Below are 23,292 nucleotides of genomic sequence, written 5' to 3'. Positions count from 1 at the left end.
GCTTGCATTGTTGCTTACATTGAATCAAGTGATTTCTACATTATTTACCATGCCAACTGCCCCCCCCCCCCGGCCCCAGGGTTGTGATGTAATTGCAGAGAGCTTGCTGCAAAAGAAGTTGCAATAACCACATGTGGACTATGTCCTTGTTGGAAGAGATGGCATTTATATTTTTTTTCTACTGTCAGTATTGAAATATTATAATTACTACCCTGTAGATCACAGGTTTTCATCCTAACCATTTTATAGAAGGCTTCATATTCATCCCCTCTCTCCAAGCTTTTAAAGACATAGTCATGTACACATTGTTTTTCACATATTGTAAGCCAGGAGTGTCACACAATTGATAGGGAGGGACTTGGAGGCAACTAATTGGAAACGTACTAGGTAGGATTGTCTTCAGTTCAAGAAACTCAGAAATACCCTGAACCCATTTTAGAAATAGGGTGAAATGCAGCAAGCGGGAAGGGTAAAATTTGAAGGCATAATGTGTTTAGCTGGTACTCTATATACTCTAAATATGTTTTTAAAAAATTCATTGCAGGTGAAAAACCATACGAGTGTCCAAATTGCAAGAAGCGTTTCTCCCATTCTGGCTCATACAGTTCACACATCAGCAGCAAGAAATGTATTGGCTTAATCTCTGTAAACGGACGAATGAGAAACAATATCAAGGCAGGTTCTTCTCCTAATTCTGTATCTTCTTCACCTACTAATTCAGCCATTACACAATTGAGAAATAAGCTGGAGAATGGAAAACCACTTAGTATGTCTGAGCAATCAGGCTTACTGAAAATCAAAACGGAACCACTAGATTTCAATGAATATAAAGTTCTGATGGCAACCCACGGGTTCACTGGTGCTAGTCCTTTCATGAATGGTAGACTTGGTGCCACCAGTCCAATAGGAGTTCATGCTTCTACGCAAAGTCCAATGCAGCACTTAGGGGTAGGGATGGAAGCACCTTTACTTGGATTCCCAGCATTAGGCAGTAATTTAAGTGAGGTGCAGAAAGTCCTACAGATTGTGGACAATACTGTTTCCAGGCAGAAAATGGACTGTAGCGCTGAAGAGATCTCCAAGCTGAAGGGTTATCACATGAAGGATCCGTGTTCTCAGCCAGAGGAACAAGGTGTCACTTCTCCTGGTATTCCACCTGTGGGTCTTCCCGTAGTCAGTCATAATGGTGCCACTAAAAGTATCATTGACTATACTTTAGAAAAGGTCAACGAAGCCAAAGCTTGTCTCCAGAGCTTGACTACAGACTCGAGGAGGCAGCTCAACAATATTAAGAAAGAAAAGCTGCGCACCCTAATAGATTTGGTAACTGAAGATAAAATGATAGACAACCATAACATACCCACTCCTTTTTCATGCCAGTTCTGTAAAGAAAGCTTTCCTGGTCCCATTCCCCTGCATCAACATGAACGTTATCTATGTAAAATGAATGAAGAAATCAAGGCAGTCCTCCAACCTCATGAAAACATGGCTCCTAGCAAACCAGGAGTGTTTGTGGATAAGCAAGCTCTCCTCTTATCATCAGTACTTTCTGAGAAAGGAATGACTAGCCCCATCAATCCATACAAGGACCATATGTCTGTACTTAAAGCGTATTATGCTATGAATATGGAACCCAACTCTGATGAACTACTGAAAATTTCCATTGCTGTTGGCCTTCCTCAGGAATTCGTGAAGGAATGGTTTGAACAAAGAAAAGTCTACCAGTACTCAAGTTCCAGGTCACCATCGCTGGAAAGGGGTAGTGCAAAGGTGGTGCTGGCTGCCACCAACCATACTCCCACTAAAGACTCTTTGTCAGCCAGATCCCCTATAAAGCCTGTGGACTCTATAACATCGCCATCTATAGCTGAACTTCATAACAGTGTTACTAACTGTGATACTCCTCTCAGGCTAACAAAACCTACTCACTTTACCAATATGAAACCAGTAGACAAATTGGACCACTCCAGGAGTAATACTCCTTCTCCATTAAATCTTTCTTCCACATCTTCTAAAAACTCCCATAGCAGTTCTTACACTCCAAACAGTTTCTCCTCTGAGGAGCTTCAGGCTGAGCCTTTGGACTTGTCTTTACCAAAACAAATGAAGGAACCCAAAAGTATTATAGCCACAAAGAACAAAACAAAATCCAATAGTGTAAATGTAGACCACAACAGTGTTTCTTCATCATCTGAAACCTCAGATGAGCCACTGAACTTGACTTTTATCAAGAAAGAGTTTTCTAATTCAAATAGTTTGGATAAAAGCACTAATCAAGTATTTGGTATGAACCCTTTTAGTGCCAAACCTTTATACACAACCCTTCCACCACAAAGCGCATTTCCCCCAGCTGCTTTTATGCCACCAGTCCAGACCAGTATTCCTGGACTACGACCATACCCAGGAATAGATCAAATGAGCTTCCTACCACATATGGCCTATACTTATCCAACTGGAGCAGCTACATTTGCTGACATGCAGCAAAGGCGAAAGTACCAGCGGAAGCAAGGTTTTCAGGTAAATATTTAGCTTATTTCATTAGATGGCGATTGTGTGTGACACGCCCATGTAATACTTTATGACTTTCATTATCACAGGGTTAAAACAGTTTTCAGAAATAGCTCAAACTGTTTGTATTCTATTTGACTTTTTAAAAGAAAAGAATGAGTTAAAAATAGAATAACCAAGATAAAGACGTATAACTGGATGGATATGATGTTCATTTGTAACATTTTTAGACATTAACTTTACATTCGTGTCCCAGCCTAGCATCACTCGTTAACTCCAAAGAAATTGTCCCTAGAGTGGGACAGAATTTTCACCCTGAAAACTCACTTCTAGTTTCATTTGGGAATGATGGAGCTTGTGCTTTTAGTGAAAAGGCTGTGGAGACTATTCATGTTCCTGAAAATCCCTGAATATGACAACTGCTACCTCTAAAATATTTGTAGTCCTCTGAGAATCCTGTACTATCTTCATTGTCACTGCTGCACCTTTGATATGGTAGTTCTGTTGGTCACTGCAGCTCTTAAGAGATTGCCAGAGAATCACATAGAAATGATAATGCAGCCAGCTGTAAGGTGTTCATATGTTACAAATAATCTGTACAAAGCTATAAAAAGGATTATGAAGATCCCCAGCCCAGACTTGTTTTCATCTCACCTGTTGTATTTCCCATAATTATCCGTCCCTCCCACCCCCATTCTAGGATCAACCCACCAACAGGGAAAAGACTGTAGAAATCCCAGTTGTTGAAGAAATACTCTGTTTTGCCTTAATCTTTAGAGAAGATCCATTCAATCTTTGACACCCAGTTTCAGCTGACAGTATGTAGACCATAGGTACTATCTGACATTTCTTAAGAATGTCAACTGTTATAAAATGTGACATCTGCTATATTTAACATAGCAAAGGATTTTATCAACAGGAAACATTCATAATGTGCCGGAATTGTGAATATATAAAACAACTACGGTTTGGCGGAGGGAGATTAACTGATTATAGATGATTTTTTAAAACATCTGTGGACATTCCCACATGACCTATTAGGTTCCATTAGTAATTTTACCAACTAGTAAATGTTTTATATTTTCAAATGTGAAAATCAGGTATGGTTTAATGTTACAGGCAGTAATCCCTCTCTGCACAACAGGAGCATAAATAGCACAGTACCTCCACAACAGCTGTTCCACTATTCCAATTTACAGTACATCTGCCCTCTTTGTAAACGTATTTAATCCTATTTAATCTTCTCTAATATTAATTAGTACAAACCTAGTTTAAGAAACTGAACTGTCTGATGGCAAATGGAAATGTACATTATCATGCAAGTTTGCACTCTTTTTGGATCAAGACAAAACAAATATCAAGACATTTAATAATTTACTGATCCACATTCGTTATTGCTTAAGGCTGAAAGCTGTTTTAGCATAGTTAGAACATTGATAAAAAGTGTTCTTAATATTCCCTATTTCAAATTACAAAATTAAATATAAAAATATAGCTCAAGGCCTTTATTAGGGACACATGCATTTAAGTGGATTGCATAATAATAACATTTTGTTCCTAAATATAAAATTCAATTTAAAACATTTCTAACACTTATGGAATGTATCTGTGGTTTGATGTTTTGAAAGAAAACTGTATTAGCTATTGTTTCTACATTCTTTTCTGGACAGCTTATAGTTACAGTTCTGAATCCTTGACACTCTTTCCTGAACATAGTTGATTTCTAAATGCACTCTGATTTCTGAACACCTTCAGAAAAGTAAAGCACGTTTTCATTTTAAAGTGTGCCAAGGGATCATCAGTCCACATTCTTGCTAAGAAATTCTAGTACTTTTACTTTTATGAAAATTGGTTTGGAGTAGGGCAGTAAGATAAAATTCCTGTTACTGCTACTGGAATTTTGCTGCCTTTTCTAAACTCTTCATCCTTTGAATCTCTCCTGCGGTTCCAAAGTCATTTTCTGTAAGGCATTATGGGATGGTGGTGGGTGGGAACCAGGGCTTTTTTTCTGGGAAAAGAGGTGGTAGAATTCAATGGTGGAACTCAGGACCGCACAATGATGTCACTTTGGGTCAGCTGGAACAAGGGAGGAGTTTTTTAAAGTTTAAATTGCCCTTGGCGAAAATGGTCACATGGCCGGTGGCCCAGCCCCCTGATCTCCAGACAGAGGGGAGTTTAGATTGCCCTCCACGCTGCTGCGTGGAGGGCAATCTAAACTCCCTTCTGTCTGGAGATCAGGGGGCCGGGCCACTGGCCATGTGACAATTTTCAAGCGGTGCCAGAACTCCATTCCACCGCGTTCCTGCTGAAAAAAAGCCCTGGTGGGAACTGTAATTTGAGAACAGAAAACTAACAGTGCAAAATTCTATGAGGAGTTCTATAAACTAAGCCCATTGATTTGATCCCATTGAGAAGACTGCACTTTAAAGCCCCAATGGATTATGCAGAGCTAGTTGAATAGTTCTCCGGTGGCCAGATAAACTTGTGTTAAAAATATGGCAAACTGAAGTAAATGTATATTTACATTTTTCAAGGACTGAAATCCACTATGGCATTCCATAACTTGTAGTTACCTTGAAAAAATAATTACTTTGTAAAGGTACCAGCTGTTGGTTGTTTCAGATAAGACTGTCTTAACTTCAAAATGTTTAAAATATAAACATGAACTCTTATCCTGTCACCAAAGTTTGCCTTGCAATTCCCATGCCCAATGCTTTATGTGGTTTTCCAGTTTTTAATCTGTGTATCAGGATTCGCATCTGTAGATCTTTCAGGCTCATGGTCATGCAAATAAGATCCCAGAGTAATCTAGAAATACATCCTTGTCTTTTTCATACATTTTAGAGCAGCTCTGGAGGTGACATTGATATGGGAAGAAGAGAAAACATCTGTTCCTTTGCTTCTCTGTATCTGTACCTGTCTCTTTCTCTCTCTCCACCCACTATTCCGTGAAATAATATACTCAAAAGAACATGAATCCATGCTCTTGCTTGTGAATCCATGGGAAGTTGGATGATCAGAGATGCAAAAAATGTGGGAAAGCAGAAGAATGGTTCACGCACCCTCTCTTTCATTATCACATTTGAACCTGCTCTTAGTTTTGTTTGTTTGTTTATGTAATTTATAGTCCACCTTTTTCTCTGAGACTCAAGGCAGATTACCCATCATGAGTCAGTACAGTTAATTTCAAAGACATTTGAGGTAACAGGACAAATTTGCAAAGATTTAAAGCCAGCAGGAACCCAACACAGAGTTGAAGAAAATGCAGAAATAAAGCATAAGCAATTCGAAGACTGGCATATTAAACAACATAGAAACTACCAAGTAGGATCATACTTGCAGCAACAGATAGTACATAGTAGTAAAGTATAGTCCCTATCTCTTTACTGATGCATCTCTTTGAGACCAGTTGCTTACAGTAGAGCCCTCCTATCTGAGTATAAAGCCCTCTTGAGTAATTTTTTCATAGCTTGTAGAAAGCCAGGAGAGTGAGTGCTTTCTTGACCTCTTCAGGTAGGCCTTTCCATAAGGTGGGGTCTATCACAGAGAACACATGAGTATGGGCAGCTGTTAATTTTGCTCTTGTACAAGATGGCACCTGCAGTAGGCCTTGTTCAGATGAGTGAAGCTGCTATGGTGGAATATGGAGAGAGATGTGGTCCCATAGATATGATAAACCAAGGCAGTAAAGAGCTTTGTGATAGCCAGTACCTTGAATTGAGCCCAGTAACTCATAGCCAATGGAATGACTGCAGAATGGAAGTAATATTCATGTACCTCCTAGCTCCCCATAATAACTGAGCTGCAGCATTCTGTACCAACTGGAGTCTTGGAATTAACTTAGAGGGGAGACCTATGTACAGTGTATTACAGTAGTCAAGTCTTGATGTTACCATGGCATGGATTCAGATGGCAAGATAGGCCACGTCAGGGTAGGCAACACGGATATGTAGGGGTTCTGACTCTTAACATTTTGGATTGCTTATCCGTATGTTCTAACTTCAGTTGTGAGTTTCCTCATTCCTGCCAGCAGCCAGTGATGTGCAGTTGGGGAGGAAACATACAATATGATTCCACTACAATGTGGGAATAATTGATTCTCCAAAACATTACACAAGAGCCATGGAAAAGTCAGCAGCAAGAATCAGTTTTGATGACTGCCCCACGTAACATGTTGTTTCAGCCTTAAGTGACAGTCGAGTCAGAATATGCTGTTTTGAGATACAGCCCCAAATCCCACATGTAATGTTGTTCCATCCTTAGTTACAATGATACAAATGTATTTTTACTTTTACACAAGTAAAACCTAGGATGTGTCTGCCCCATTGGACAACAAGAGTGTCATTCAGGATGGATTCATGGATACACATTACATATTATGACTAACGAAGTGTAACAATACAGGATGTTGTGCATTGGCATAGAACAATGGAAGGTAACTTGTTTTACATAAACCATTTGGTTGCATCACAGGGAGAATTGCTTGATGGAACACCGGATTATATGTCAGGTCTTGATGACATGACAGATTCCGACTCCTGCCTGTCCCGAAAGAAGATCAAGAAGACAGAAAGTGGCATGTACGCATGTGACTTATGTGACAAGACATTCCAGAAAAGCAGTTCCCTTCTGCGACACAAATATGAGCACACAGGTATGAATGTCTACAGTGTATAGAGATAAGCGTTGTTGGATATGGTACATTTCATAATATTTAATGAGTACACTTGTGCAACTTAAGATGTAGCATATGCTAAGACATTCAACAAAGAAGAAATATGTTTTGCTTAGCCCAATATTACATCCTCCCTTTATTTTTTACATTTGTTAGTATCTTTTTTACCTTGTGTGTACGTGCTTATAGCTCACTGTAGTAAAATAAACATTATGAACAAGCTAGAAAAACAATTCATTGTCTTTGCCCCACAGAAAAGTTGAAAAAGATGGTAGCTTTGTGAATTTTATGGGTGGGAGTGTAACTCAAATGCTGGAAAATCCATTGATCATGGTAACGTTCATAGTAAAGCCTGAATCTAGTCCATTATTGCAAATAAATCCACAAAAGTTACTAGGTCACCAGCATTTTCACTAACCCACAATGGACTATATTAATTAACCAGGTAGCATAAATGGCCAACACAAGCAACCCCGTTCTGTCTTTTGCAAGTTAATAAAGATAGTTTTGCTTAGTCATGGAGGCAATTCTTTTTTTATTTTATTTAAATATATATATTTAAATATATTTTTGTTGTATATAAAATATACAACAATATCTATGTGTATATAAAGACAAATGTCCTGACTAACTCATCAACACCCAGCCCAAACTCCTGGACTTAGAAACCTGAAATTTGAAGGGAACATTCCTTTAATGATGTAAACACCCACTAAGAAGGGATTTTAAGAAATTTGCCCCCTAAGGGGGTAAAATGTGTTTTCCCAAATGGATACAGCTTCCCTATGGCTGGCAGGCTGCTGCCTGCTTGTGCCCCCGCCCACTGCCAACTCTTCCCTGATTGGGTTAGCCTTTCAAGGTTATTTGCATATGAGGGCTGATTGGGGTTCACAACATTCCACACCTCAACCCCTCAACACTCTTTGCTTTATTCGAACACCTTTGAGAAGCTTGGGCACTATGCTACTATACTACTAAACCGACTGAAAAAAACCACAAACCCAAAAATGTTACATACCCATAAGTATTATAAATGGATTTAAAGTAGTTAAATGCCTTGCAAAGCATGGATGTCTTCTGTAGATGTAATATAATTCCACAGCTGAAGCTTAATTATTTAGAATTCCTTTCCTTCTCTTCCAGCACACACATTAGCCGTTCACTATCCCATTTGGAAAAATCAACACAGTGAGATAGCTCTTCATAATACTTGGGATTCTCCAATTTTGAAACAACAATGGGAGTGGGAATCATCAGTTCCCTCTCAATTTAAGAAGGATTGAAGAGAATGGGAAATTTCAGAACCTTTAGGCTTTCAAACAAGCTCCTACCTGTTTCTATATCCATAAATCTCATTCTTTGCAACATATGAAGACTTTGATCTTAATAGTTAATCTCTCCTTTTTAAAATTGTAATTTCATAATCATACTAAACTCTTCATTCAATAAAGTACTTATCTTTGTCATAAGGAAAATGCTCTAGACCAGTGGTTCTCTAGCCAATTGGGATTCATTTCTAAACTTACTATACTTTTTAGGTCCCATTTGCAAAGTAATTCCTCATTACTTTCCAACATCAAATACAAGGATCTCACATTATTTGATACTGAACAAATTTATATTTTATTTCTCTTGTTTCTTTCATTGATAAAGGTGGACTATAAATGACGTAAATAAATACCTCCACTAAGCAACTGACCGTAATTCATGGCCATAATGAATTATGGTTCATGCCCTATTGGAAACTCCAACAGCAGTGCTGGGCAAGGGAAGGTGAGATTTTGTACACATTTGTGCAGCAGCAAGGGTGAATAAGAGGCAGCTGATTGGCAACCCACTGCAAACACAACACATTCATGGTATAGGCATCCTATTTGTCGATGGTCTGGTCACCTCTCTTTGACTGTGTTGTAATATCCAGTAGTGGAGAAACTAAGCCAAAGAGTAGCTCCATAGGTTGTTGTGGGTTTTCCGGGCTGTATTGCTGTGGTCTTGGCATTGTAGTGACACTGAGAGATCTCTGTCTTTTGGTGCTACACCTCTGAAGATGCCAGCCACAGCTGCTGGCGAAATGTCAGGAACTACAATGCCAAGACCACGGCAATACAGCCCGGAAAACCCACAGCAACCATCGTTCTCCGGCCGTGAAAGCCTTCGACAATACAGTAGCTCCATACTTAGAGGCAATCATATTTATATTGGTACACCTAACTTAAATCACTCAGCAAACATGAAGGGTTTACTCTTATGCCCTTGGGCTGCAATAGTGATGGAATTTCCTACGATCTCCTTTACTGCCACAGCCTGTTGTTGTCATTGAAGTCCTGCCTCTAGGGGGGCGGGTCAGTGGACACTTAGGGAGAGCCTACATGTGATAAGAGGAGGGGGGAAATGCAGAAAACTTGCACAAGCAGAATACTGCTTGCATGAGTGGAATGAGGCATAGAATCTAACTCAGAAAGAGGGAATGATAGTTACAAATTTTAAACATGCAGGTCTGTGCTTCCTGCCTTGTTCATGCAGATGTTTAAGGCTGTGTGAATATTATTCATCCTGCATATTTTTTTGTGGAAAACAATGGTGTACTCAACATAATGTGTGGGCTCTGTGCTACCTTCATAATTAACTTTCAAGAACACTAATAGCGATCTGCTTCAAAATCATCAGTGAGATCAAACAGGAATAAGAAAAGATGACCAAAACATTTTATATTAAAAAAACCCTTCTAATTGACTTTGTTTAATAAATCCTATTGTACTTTAACAAAAAACCCATTTTTAATGAATCTTTAGCAACTGAGGGATAAAATGAGTTCCTTGTAAACATCACCATTATATGTGATTCAAGGGGTTAGCCTCTTTAAGCTAAACCCCTTGGAGAAAATAAAAAGGAGGTTAAAATGCTCATGAGATCAGGGAAGAAAATTAAGAGCAGTATTTGGGACAAGATTGTTTGCTCCATTGACGTAAATACGCCTTACATTGCATTACTTGGATCCAGTTGTTAGTGTGGTATGGAGAAAATGCTTTATAGGCTTTACATCCCCACACCTTGCCTCTCCTGAATGATTACAGCCATCTGCAAATATAATGGTTTACTACACTGCTGCTGTAAAGCTCTTATGTTAGAGCTGGCCTTCATATATATCAGGATCTAGGCATATGGTTGAATCCCGTAAAGTTAGTCATCCATAAGGTTCACAGGCATATTACTGAAATGCTGAAAATGTGAATAGCCAAAATGCATGCGTCACCTTGATTTGCAAAAACAAACAAAATTTGCACCAAAAAAAGCTACATTGGATCTGATTTTGAGGATCAAGGAATGCTTTGGATGCAGAAAATATAATACTCTTGTGCTGTTGGCCATTGTCTTTTGTTCTGTCTTCCCCTACTATGAGATTCTGCTTCATGATTTGGACCCAATAGAGGATTTGAAAAAAGGAATGTGCACCCCGTGATAAAACCACTGAAACTGGAGAAAGGAAATCTGAATTTGGATTTAATCTCTGCCAAATATTTATTTTATGAACTTCAGCAAATGATCTAATCAGACATCCTTTTCCAGCCTTCATAAGCCAGGGAAAGAAGGGGGGATAAATACTTTAATCCTAACTTCCATGAAGGTAATCAAGGGCCATGCAATCAGATGAAAGCAAACTGATGCAAACTGCTGTGTGAAGTCAGCAGCAGCAGGGCATGGACAGAATGAAGACTTGCATTAAAAAGAAGACTTGCAAACCAGGCCTTGATATTTCATTACTACCTTGCATAGTTACCCAGCCAAAGTTTACCACAAGAAAATTTAAAGGCCACTTGCTGCCTTCTTCTTCTTCTTCTTTGGCCTCTTTTGTAAATGTTAAGTGAATTGCAAATTAAACTGATAAAGTTATGGAAAAAGCCAAAGCGATGGAATGGCTGTCTCATCTATTAATATATATGAGAAATTTCAATCTGTGTTCAGGGCAAGACTCTCTGAACTGCAATTAACCTTTGCTTTCAGTGTCTGAATCATTATCCTTTCCTCATCTTTTTTTAGGACAGTTAGTGCTTATCCTGGACTTTTTAGAATAATACAAATAAAGGGCATTGCTTTATAAGCCAAAAATTTTGATCCCTTTGACGTTGAAGTCCATACTTTTCTTCCTGTTTACAGGCTGATTGTTAGAGAGTGATCTGGATGCTGTTATCCATAATCACTGATATAACATCTTTGAGCAGATAGAAAGGCCCAGTGGACCAGCCCATTTCATATGCTTGTAGTTTTGAAAGTTGCTCTGCAGTTTGAAATTGCTCTAGTTAACTATGTCTAGATAGTCATGACTTCTCTGAGGGTGATCAGCCAGAACCTTGAGCTGATCCCTTTGACCTGCTCAGTGGACATGTGCCCTATTTCTTGGGGTTGACCCAGTTCATGAACAATGAGGCCATATATCAGGAGGCCTTGAGGGCTGAACCCTGGAGCCAAAGAAGAGCAGGAGAATTTGGGAACTGCTTTCATTGAAGACCTGCCACAAAGCCAGAATGTTGCTTTCATTACAGGATCATGTCCCAATTAAGTCCTTGCAGGATGAAGTCCTAGAAGCAACACTCAGAACAGGCAGGTTTACTTTTCTTTTGGTTGACTTAAGCTTCAGTCCTAGTTGTGAGCCTGCTGGTCAGCTGCCTTGCATGGACCATCTTGTGACTGATCTAGCAAGCCTGATCTAGTCTTCTGATCTAGCAAGCCTGATCAAGATCCAATGCTGCCTCAAGGGGAGAAGTTATTGCCAAAGCCCATTTAACCATTTCCCCAGGTGTCTCCTCCTCCTTGTTTCCAAGTAACCTTTTTCCAGAATTTTTACTAACCCACAAAGGTTAGTGAAAAAGGCATTTTCTCTAACCCTCCATCCTCTTATCAAAGCACTATACATCTTCTCATTATAACCAATCTCATAACAAGTTAGTAATTCACAGGATGCATGCTGTACAACAGGTACTGTAAAGCTTATGAGCGATACCAAACTTTCCCAAAAGGTTTTTTTCTTGAGAGGCAACCAGTCTGCTTATAAATAGAGATAAGCATGAAATGGGGAAAAAATGAAACAAGCGTTTCGTGTTTCGTCACCTTCCGTGAATCACTAACTTTCATGAAATTGACCTGTTTCGCAAAATGATTTGTAAGAACCCAGGGCACTTCAATGGCCCCCTTCATACCCAGAGATGCCAAACTCGCAGGGAGACTTCAGCAGGCTCTCCTCCACCCACCCTCACCAACAAGCCAGCAAGAACAAATGCTCTAAGTAAGAATATAAGCGAAGAAAATTAAAGGGGAAAAGGTAGGCCTCAGTCTGGCAAGGCCCCAGAGCCAGGCAATGCCCTGAGAATGAGATTGGATGGGGTGGAGGAAATAAGGCACCCTCACCCAATGACCTTCCCAGCAAGGCCAAGAGCTGAAAATAAGAAAGGGGCTTTTCAGTCTCTTTTCTCAAGCAGCAGCAAATCTAGCCAAAAGCTCCCAATTGCACTCTGTTACTCCAAATCCCAGCAACAAGTCCTCCCTCTCCCTCTGTCTACTGGAACTGAACAGCTTGAGGCAGAGAGCTGTGCCTTATATAAGAAATGCTCACATAGATCAGAACACGAGGTCTCTGGTTGGCAGACAGACCTGCCTAACAGGGTTTGGAGGGATGAGATTGGTGTTCCCATGGCTACAGAAGGCCCATCTCCTCTGTTGCCTAGGGGATTAACCCCCCACTCCTTGCAGAATGGAAGCTCTCCAATTGGCAGGGAGAGCTGCCTATCAAGGTTATGTGGGCTAAGATTGGGGTTTCCAATGGCAACAAAAGGTCTGCAGACATTCCGGGCCTATGTTGCCTAGGGAATCAATGGATCAGCGCCAGCCTGTCTGGCATCACGAATCATTCATGAATCGAACGAATTGGCCCCAAAATTCATGAATTTCAAGAAAGTTGTGGCCCCATGAAATGCATTTGATTTGTATTTCGATTCATGCTGATGTCTACTTAATGAAGAGTCAGTGTGAAAACTTTGGCAGACCAGTTCTCCTTCAGAGAACAGAGTAGAGATTTTTGGTAGACTGCAGGTCCTTTACAGATACCACTGACAAAGTGGTAAAGGGAGAAGAGTTCAGAAGTTAGAACAGAGAGACTCTTATTCTGACTTGTGAGAGGCCCAATTATTTCCCTTCAAAGAATTATATTTTGGTTGTGGCCCAAAGACCCAGGCAATCATTTGAAGTCTGTCACTGATCAGCACCCATTTGTCTCCTCAGTGGGATCAGGAATAATTGCTTTCTGATCAGAGGTGCTTGGTGCTAAAAGAGTCTTGCAAAGAAGTCCATAAAAGTTACTAGCCCATAAACAATTTTATTAACTCACCTGTCCACATATACATGAGTTTAGTAATTTGTAGCATGTCAATAATCTGTTTTTTAAAAAAGAAAAGAACCAATTCAGTTCACAAAAAGCTTCCTTATCAGATCACCTGAAGTGATTCCTATCTGCTATAAGCAACCAGGATAATTGCTATTCAGAAGCCTGAATTAAATTGTTTGCATTGCTTGAGCTAGTGTTGGGTAGTTGATAGAGAACTCAGCCAATGTGGTCACTGAAGCTTAGCTGAGGCTAGTCACTCTCTGTCTATGAAACTTACTTCATGAGGTTGACATGAGGATATAATGGGGGGAAATCCCATGTAATAGCACAACAGATGACTTTATTTATGGAGGGCTACGGATCCCATTCTCCCGTTGAGGGATCCCCTGATCCAAGCCTCTGCCCCGCCCCCGCCTCTCACCTGGCCAGCAGGAGAAAAAGGTGTAAGGAATGGGGCTGGGAGCCCCCCCCCCCCAGTGCACTCCCCATGCTCTGGAGCGCTTTCTTGTTGCACCAGGAATGATGTAATTCCCTGCGCAACAAGGAAAGGAAGACCCTCACGCAAGGCTGATTTGATCAAAATCAGCCCCCAACACCAGATTGGGGGCTGGTTTTTATCAAAGCAACCCCTCACTGGAGCCTTCATTTCCTTGTTGAGCTGGGAATATCATTCCCGGCATGACAAGGAAGTATTGTGGCATGAGCGCTAGGGTTGCCAGCTTCAGGTTCAGAAATTACAGGAGATTTAGGAGGTGGAACCAGGAAAGGACAGGGTTTGGGGAGGGGAGGGACCTCAACAGGGTCTAATGCCATACAGTCTACCCTCCAAAGCAGCCATTTTATCCAGGGGAATTGATCTCTATGGCCTAGTGATCAGTTGTAATCCCAGGAGATCTCCAGCCACCATCTGGAGGTTGACAATCTGAGGGCCAAGCTATAAGTGACGAATGACACTTGAACGGCAAGTGTATTTCTCCCTGTTCACTTGCCCTCCACTTGCGCTCCACTCGATCCACTTGCCGTTCAAGTGTCATTCATCACTTGTAGCTTGGCCCTTAGTGTGTGCGCTCTGTGGCTGTGCTTGCATGTGAGGTGAGTCCTTCTGATGCCCATGCCCCCAAACTAGGATTGCCAGGTCCCTCTACCCTCCTGCTGGTTGGGTAGAGTCCCTGGCACTTACCTTATGCTGGACACGAGGTCCTTCTGGAAGTGGCGTTGCTGTGCCAGCCACACGAGCACTCCCAAATCAGCCCCAAACAAAGCACAGGAATGCTCCTGTGGCCGGTGCAATGACGTCACTTCCACCGACAGGCACCTGAGAACCCTACCAGCCCCATCCCTGCATCTCCCCAGTTTGAGCTCCAGTTGACCTGGCAACCCTAGTGGGGCAGAAGGAACTGAAATTGCTTTTTCTGGTTAAAACAGATGGCAGCTGCAGAAGGGAATGAGTAGGAAGTGAGAGTTGATCAATGGCACTACTTCCTGTATGTTTTCTGTGAGGAAAAAAGATTGCAGGAGATTTTTATCAGCCAGTCTCACTCCAGTCTCCTGATATGTTTCTGGTATTGCCTTGTTTGACTTTTATTTTTCACAACAAACTTTTTGTTCTCTTGGATATATACCATGACAACAGTAGAAGGCCTGCAGTTTCTTTGCTCTGGGCGTATGACTCACACAGCCATGCCTGAGAAGGCCTGAGGCCTTGTTACCTTGCATAAGGATACATTTCATTTTATTTCTTCTTCAGGCTGAAAAGTGGCCTTATGGCTGTGCAGTCCTTTTAATTCTTCTTTTCTTTCCCACTGTATGTTTTATTAAGAACTTATACTTTTTTTAAAAAAATGTACCTTTCATGCTGATGTAAACACCACTTTTATTTCTAGATTGAGTAAACTAAATATTGTTCTTGAGCTTTAGAAGCGAATCAGCTTTCATGCGCTGCTATTCTGAATTCCCAGCTCATGAGTTTTCCTTATTTAGCACTTGATTCAGAAAATTTTTTACATGCTGTTTATAGATAATTTTCTGTCACTCCACTTAGATACAAGGATTACTTTTTAAATTCTTAAATAATGTACAGTGTCTTGGAGTAAATTCAAAGCTTGTGCAATTTGCACTAGAAATGGAAGTCTTTCTTCTTTGTAACAACAGACCTAGTGTGGTATTTGCAATTACGCCAAATTGCATTTATAAGGCACCTTTGACCGCCTCACTACACTCTGCCCATTAATCCATCTCCATCGGGACTCCTTCTAACATCCAAAGCCCTAAGTAGCTTCAATCAGCTTCCTTTACAAAACCAAACTGCTGCCAAAGATGATTCCTATATCTTCCAAGTATGGAATTTCTCCCCATGCTTTCTCCCTGCATTCCCCCAAACTGCCTATCACTGAAATGAGGAAAGGTATAGCTTCTTAAAATATACACAGTATATGGATATATAAACCAAAGAATTCCAAATCTTGGGGCTTTTTTCACATTTTTGCTTGTGGCAATGAATTTTTAGGCCTTCGTTGAATTGCTTTTAAAAATGATTAGGTATCGTTATTCCTTACTGCAAATCCCAAGGGAGGCAGTTTGCAAACAAATATGCACACAGAGGCAGACATTTATGTAAGAAGTCTTTAAATGCAAAATAATAATTGTATTTATATATTGATGACCCGGGTACTATTTCCAACATAATACAGTAGAAAAAAATGCAGTAGCATTTGATTGATGAATGAATCCCATTTAATAAGGGACTAGGTAAGGAGAATGGAAAGATGTGATAACAGGACCTAACAATGGATCCCTTGGGTGGTGGGAGGACAGCACCTGGAGAAGTTTAAGCTTTGCCCTACTATAATGTACGTGATGTTAAAAAATACTTTCTGAGGAAAGCCATGAACCATATATTTTTTATTATCATTTAAGTTTTTCTACATGTTTCATTAATATTTTCACACCTTAGTCAAGATTGGATTTCCTTTTTAAAAAGTTCTGAATACAGTTGTATGTATATAGTTGTGTCAATTTAAAATTTCAATAATAACATTCAATTTTGATTTCAATAGTGAAATGATACATGAAAGATTCTTCTAGGTTAAACTATTAATGCAAAAATCACTTTCGGTCCCAAAACACAGACCTGTGTTCAGAAACACTGCCCCCCCCTCCAAGCTTATGAAAGTTTTAAGGACCAATTTATCTTATTTTATACTGACTGAGTTCAATCCAGAGATTTTTTTAAGCCCTCAGTATAGCAGTTTATCGATTTAACTATGTTTTAGCATTTCAGCAGCAGAGTCTAGGAAGATAGTGAGATCTTCCAGTGCGAACCTAAATACAGTTACACTTTTTTAAGCCCATTGACTTCAGGGGACTCAGATGGGTGTTTCTCCGCTTTGGATTGCACTGTTTTCAAAGAAAGGCTCAATAGACATTTCTATAGAATGCTTTGTAAGATGCCATACCAGTTGGGTGATAGATATTGAACTGTGAGATCCCTTGCAGATTCTGAGGTTATCATGTAACTGGTCTGAGACACATGTGAAAAAGTCCCGTAAAATTCAACTCTCAGAGTTACAGTGGGGTACTTCCTTCCACTTCTTGTCTGTTTTCCTGTCCATTATTTCTTGGCTTTCTTCAAATCTTGTTCCCAAGCATCTAGTCATCCTCACTCACCACCCCATATATTTCAAAAGAAATAAAGAAGAATTTCCTGTGTTTTATATAAAAAACAAATCTGTCAAAATTTTAAATATCCTGTTCTTTCTTTCCTCGTCCTTCATCTTAAGGTTCTACCTAAGGTCAGTTAACATGACTGGCTTTTCCTGCTATGTATAGGTGTAAAAACCATTCCTCATTTCACATGCCCAGGAATAAGAAAATCATGCATTATTGTGCTTCTCATATTTTGACATGCAGTCTGTATGCAATTCATATGGAATGGAGAGTTGAAATTGTCTGCTTCACATGAGCTCCTTGATTGTGTGAGTGGCTTTCAGACAATCATCCTAACTGCATTGTTGACAAAATCCTTGCCAAAATGTTTGATATGAATAACTTCTAGAAACTGTAGCATGCCATGCCACTTGAAGAAAGATCAGAGTACAAAGGATTATTGTTTGTCCATCCAACACATTATGCAACTTCACTATCCTGCTTAGCTTAGTTCAGTGTCTAAAGGCCAAACAAGAGGAGATGCTGAGAGAGCAATTGCATTTTTAAAGGTAAATTGAAGAGGTAGAGAGGCCCTTGATTTGGAATGGGGTCATGTGGGTGAAGAAGGTGTTTAGCCCAGAAGGGGAGGGAGGGAGCGTCTTTGCTTGTTTTTGCGGAGGTGGGCAGGGTAGAGGCAGTTTCAATCCACAAAAACATGCGGTGGAGAAGAGTAAACGTTCTCCTCCCCCATGCTACCTAAACTGGGAACTCTGTGGCTGCAATCTACCTTTAAAAATACTAGGCATATCTATTTAGCTAGTGCATTTTATTCCTCCATTTTCTCACAGAGCTCAGGACAGAGCACGCTGTTTTGTCTTCACCATTTTATCCTCACAGCAACCCTGTGAGGTAGTTTAAGTGATGAATGTGTGACTGGCCCTGCTACCTTCATGCAGAGTGGGGATTTGAACCTGGGTCTCCCAGATCCTAGTCTGACACTCTAACTACTATATAGCACTAGTTATACCTTCATAGGTAGCTGAGCATCTTGTAGTGCTTGGCCCTGGTTCAAATCTCAACCTCAACACACTAGGTCAACATTTCTGTATTAACCTGGTCTCTACAATATAAACATAATGGTACCTGTCTACATTTCAAGGCTTTTGTAAGAACTACAAATGTATGTGAACAGATTTGAACACTTAAAATATGTTATCTTAATGTTTTCCATTTAATTACTAGTATTATGAATATGACTGAAAATTGGTACATTGCAGTTATGGTAACTTCTAGTTCTCTTCATATAGATTTCCTCAATTTACATTTAGATTTCCTCTTGTGCTTAAAAATGGCCTAGGGCACTCAACAATGCTGTTAAGAATGTATGATTGATCACTGCTATGCATATTTGTATAATTTCAGAGGTGAACTATGCCAGCAAAAGCATAGAGTTCACTCACTGCTGAAGTTGTATCTCTGGGGTGGCCAAACTGTGGATCAAAACCCTTATGAGATTGGCTTTTAGGGCAGTTCAAGATACAGATCTACTTATAACCACCTTGCCCCCAGCTCCATACTGTGATAGAGGTGCAGTTTTCACAGTTATCTCAACCCATAGCAATTGTGGGAAAGAGGGAGCACTGATGCCAGCTATCATTGCTGCAAGTCCTGTGGTGAAGTATTCATGTGAAATTGGCGGCCTGCACAGAATTCAGCCCAGAGGGCCTATTTGGGTTCCCCCTCCCCCCATGGCACTGCTAACCTAATGTTTATTGTGGTTTACAGTGGTCTACCAAATCCTTTACACTCCAGTTGTGAGTGCAGTGGATGTCACAACTGTCTTCTAATCAGATGACGTAGTTGGAAGAGGCACAGGACTACCTTTTTGTCACAGCTACTGTACTGGAGTTCTGTGCAGAATATCTTACGTTCTCTTGAGAGATAATTGTGATCGTATCTGCCAGCCCACTTCTTCAACATACCGAATACCCTGACTATTGGACCAACACATGTAGGGACAACTCATACAGCCTCTAAGCCCCATAACTGCAGTACATAGAGTGTGCTATTTTTTCTAAATATTTAGATATGAGATTCATCAAGAAGGAAGGTATTGATGAGTGAGTATGATCACCCAAGATACAAGTACAAATAGTTGCAAGAGCTTATGATGATCATTCATGAATCTAGTGCCTAAGAAGGCCCAGGAAATACCACAGGAGGAGGAGGAGAAGACAGCAGGGAAATCCATAAGGGTCCTCAGTGTGCTTACCCTCTGCAGAGCATAGATTGGCCAAGAGAAGGAAGAAATGGTGGCATAGTTGGGCACTGTGGAGAGCAGGTAGAGAAGTGGGCATTGTGGGGAAAACAGAAGGAAGCCCAGGAAAAGGTGATCTGATCAAGAGACATCAGAGTGAAGAAGAGGTTTGGGATTGGGGAGGGGGCGGGGTAGCTGCTTGCAGGTTATAACAATGATGGTTGATGAAGGAAGGTGGTTTACACAACTTTTAAAATACAGCTCTTGTTTTGGCCATCCCTGTTAACACTATAGAGCCTTTAAAATTCATCTAGGTGTCTGTTAACTTTTCAATGCATTTCTGTTTCATTCTTTGTAATGGTAATATTGACTAACAGAGTATAATTGGGAATTCCTGATCATGCAGAGCACGCTGTGTCTGTATACCTCGCTTGCTATAGCATCATGCATTGCTGAATTATGTCCTGTGCCATCACGCTGACAAGCAATTTTTTGTCAGCTCTATTTTGGAATGAAGCTTCTAAGTATGGCAGTTATGGAAGGTGTCAAAGGCATTCCAGGGCTATTTGTGGCCTCGAATCAACCAGACGTGTTTAGGCTTGGTATGGATGTCAGGCTTCAGGCCTTGGGTTTGAAACTGCTTGAAATACCAAAGGAAATAGAGTTGTGCAGTTGAGGAGAACTTTAGCGTTTAGTAAAGGGCTGACAACTCATCAGCAACGTGCTCAAAATTTCTGTTGAGAAGCAATTCTGTACATGTAGATTAGTTGATTCTTCCTAATTTCAGTAGTTGATGATAAAAAAAACCAAATCTTCTCTCACTGAAATTAGTGGGACTTTTCCCCTGACAATGAATTCTTGAAATTATAGACCTTCCGGCCCTCATGATTTCAGTCAAACAAGATGTGACAGATCACAGATTTCCATTAGCCTTTTAAAGAAAGTGAAAGTTGTACAAGGCCCCAATTCTAATTAGGGAAGGGGGAGGGGTAAATCTTTCCACTCGTATACAATTCAACTAATCAACCCTCTTCCCAATCCACCCACCATGCTGTTAGCTGTTTAAAGGAAAACAGCGCCTGCCTTTTGCACATCTAGTTTTTTAAAGGGCTATAACAGTGTGTGGAGCCTGCTTTTGATTTGCAAAACTCTGTAAGGGTGAAAGGGTTAAACCTCGTCTCCAGTCAGCCCCCATAGTAATCAGGTATCAGCATGGCCGTAATTTTTCTGTAAAAGATGCTGGGAAAATCTAGCAGGAAGAGTCCAGTAGCACCATGAAGTCCAACAAGATTTTCAGGGTACAAGCTTTTGTACATTTTTTTACCCTTGTACAAACTTCTGACAAATGGAGCTTTGAGTCTTGAAAATGTATATCCTGAAAATCTTGTGCTTTGGCTGTTGTACTGCAGACCAACACAGCTACCCACCTGAAACTGTCTTCTGGGAAAATTCATTCATGGATCTCCTCAGCTTTTGTTTAGGTCCTTAAATTACTGTTTGTGCCCTGATGCTGATTCACTATAATTCGCTTGCAAAACTCTCACTTTAGTCACCTCCATGCACACTCAACAGTTACATTTGCATTACTGAACAAATCCACTTCGAGTAAGTCAGATAGAGAGGATGCAGCTTAAGAAAACATGTACTATAATATTTCCAATGCATTTGGAAAATAAGATTAGAACTGAAAGGCATTCTAAGGATCAATTATCTAGTATTTTATTTATTGTTAGACTTTTATTCTAGACTTTTATTTTATTTTGTCAGTTTACCACAGTTCAGCCATCTTATAATAGCTTACACTTAGTACTGTACCTTAGAAACCATCTCTTGTCAACAGAAGCAAGCATCTGGGAGTGTGGATTTTCCCAATGAGGACCCACGTAGCCAGTTCTTGGAAATGCCCACACTATCATCTCATTGCTGCTGGCATCTCTAGTGACAACCCACTCATGTTCAAACCAGAAATGGGATTAGTGGTCCCCAAAATCTGGTATTAGGGCTAAAGGAGGTATACAGCTCAAGTGGGCTCAACTCCAGAATAGCTGACTACTCCAGAAAAAGTAGCATTTCACTGCTGAAGGCCAAAGGCCCGAGGAGATATAAAAGCCAGTCAGTTTTAAGTCCTGTCACCTCTCATTATAGATCTTTGAGTAGAACTAATAAAATCTGTACCGAGATAAACAATTATCTGAATGCCAAAACTGGAAACATTCTGTGCATGTGCTTTTCTCTCAGTACCACACACACACCTATCTATCCGGTATTAGGAGATCATTTCAAGGCTGGAGGAAATGATTTGCATGCGGGTTTAATTTAAGAATTTCCCATTTTAGTAATTAAAGCAATGATTGTCGGCTATCTTCCCCCTGCTCCCACCCACCCACAGCTTTCCCAATACAGTTTTGAATACTACCCCACAGTCTTATGCCCTGCAAGATCTCTTGAGAGAAGAATGTAGGTACACTAATTAAATCAACAAAGCTTTTCCAGTATAATCATAAGCAAATCAATTTTCCCTGGATAGCTGATGGTGTGCCATACTGCAGATATATGGCTTTTTCTAAAGCTTCTGCGAGTGTCTGCTTGGGATAATTACTGCACATGTGAATTGAAGATGGGGAGGATAATAGTCGAAGCTAAATGTTCAAGTTTATTTTACATTTAGCACTTAGCTAATTTCCATGTTATTTTAAATTTTTTGTCTGCTAAACAACCCACCTCTTCAAAGTCACGACTGTCACTATACACTGATACCATGTGATACATACTTAGTGGTATGGGGAAGTACTGCTACCAATGCAACTATTCAATATGACATCAACAGACCCCACCCCATGGTATCACTAGACCCCCCCCCCACCTTTGACATCATCAGACCCTACTCAATGAGGGTTTAGGATGATGGAGACGTAGCACCTCTCCTCCCCTCACCCACTGTAGTCATGCCCCTCACCATAAAATTTCTGGCTGTGAGCATGTAGCACTCCCAGCTTTGTTAAATACTTGTGGTATCATTTTCTTGTTTCTAGAGATGTTGGGCTTCATCATTCAAACATGATGAATGGTTCCACTGAATCGTTTTGCTTTTTGCCTTCACAAACAGGCACACACTATAGGGTGGATAGTTTAGGTGGGTTTATATATATAATCTTCAAACAGTCTTTTAGAATGGAGTACAAATGTTGCCCATGTTGAGCAAAAACTTGAAAATTTTCTATGTACATTTCAGAGTTTGTGATCTTAGAGACAGCAATGGTATCCCTAACTATAGGAGAAGCAATATGGGCAAATGGGTGCCATGAGTTCTGTTCCTCTCCATGATTTGACAGCAGACCTGCGAACATGTAGTTCTTCAGGCAAAACAGAACTCCCACTGATCAGCTGTTTGGGAGGGCCTGTGAAGAGCCAGATTCTGTACTTCCAGCCAGATTCTGTACTAACCCTAACCCCTTCCCTTTCAAACAACTGAATAGCAGACTTTCAGGGAGTCTCTCTACACAGGACATCTGACACGTGAAGAACACATGTCAAGAGATGCAATGTTAGCCAGGAAGAATAGTTTTAAAAGATGGAACTGGCTTTGCTATACACTGGAGCTGTGTGAAGGGGCTGTGAAATGCCAGAAGGGAAGCTTCAGCCCATTATAACCTCTCCAATTCCAAGCCCAGCTCTTGAAGGCATCTCCAGCGCATTTCCATTCCTCACTGCCCTCTTGTTGCAATCCCACACAGTTTTAGACTGGAGAGCTGAAATTGACAGAGCCTTAGGGAGGTGAAGATGAAATTAGCAAACCTTCTGAGGAACCATCTCCGCCAGCTGTCTTTTTAA

The 23,292-nt window shown here is 40.5% G+C and overlaps 1 protein-coding gene across 2 annotated transcripts in view; it reads left to right on the top strand.

Moving 5' to 3' along the window:
• Nucleotides 1-23,292, top strand: part of ZEB2 (zinc finger E-box binding homeobox 2) — a 176,238-nt gene that overhangs the window by 149,166 nt on the left and 3,780 nt on the right. For both annotated transcript variants that reach the window (XM_054971239.1, XM_054971240.1), the window contains exons 8-9: nucleotides 545-2,517; nucleotides 6,982-7,162. In XM_054971239.1, coding sequence (XP_054827214.1) covers nucleotides 545-2,517; nucleotides 6,982-7,162 — 2,154 coding nt within the window. The remainder of the gene's footprint in view (nucleotides 1-544; nucleotides 2,518-6,981; nucleotides 7,163-23,292) is intronic.

Source organism: Eublepharis macularius, chromosome 2 (genome assembly GCF_028583425.1).
Source record: "Eublepharis macularius isolate TG4126 chromosome 2, MPM_Emac_v1.0, whole genome shotgun sequence".
NCBI lineage: Eukaryota > Metazoa > Chordata > Lepidosauria > Squamata > Eublepharidae > Eublepharis > Eublepharis macularius.
Note: the sequence above shows the minus strand (reverse complement) of the source record. Positions and strands in the feature narration are given on the sequence as shown.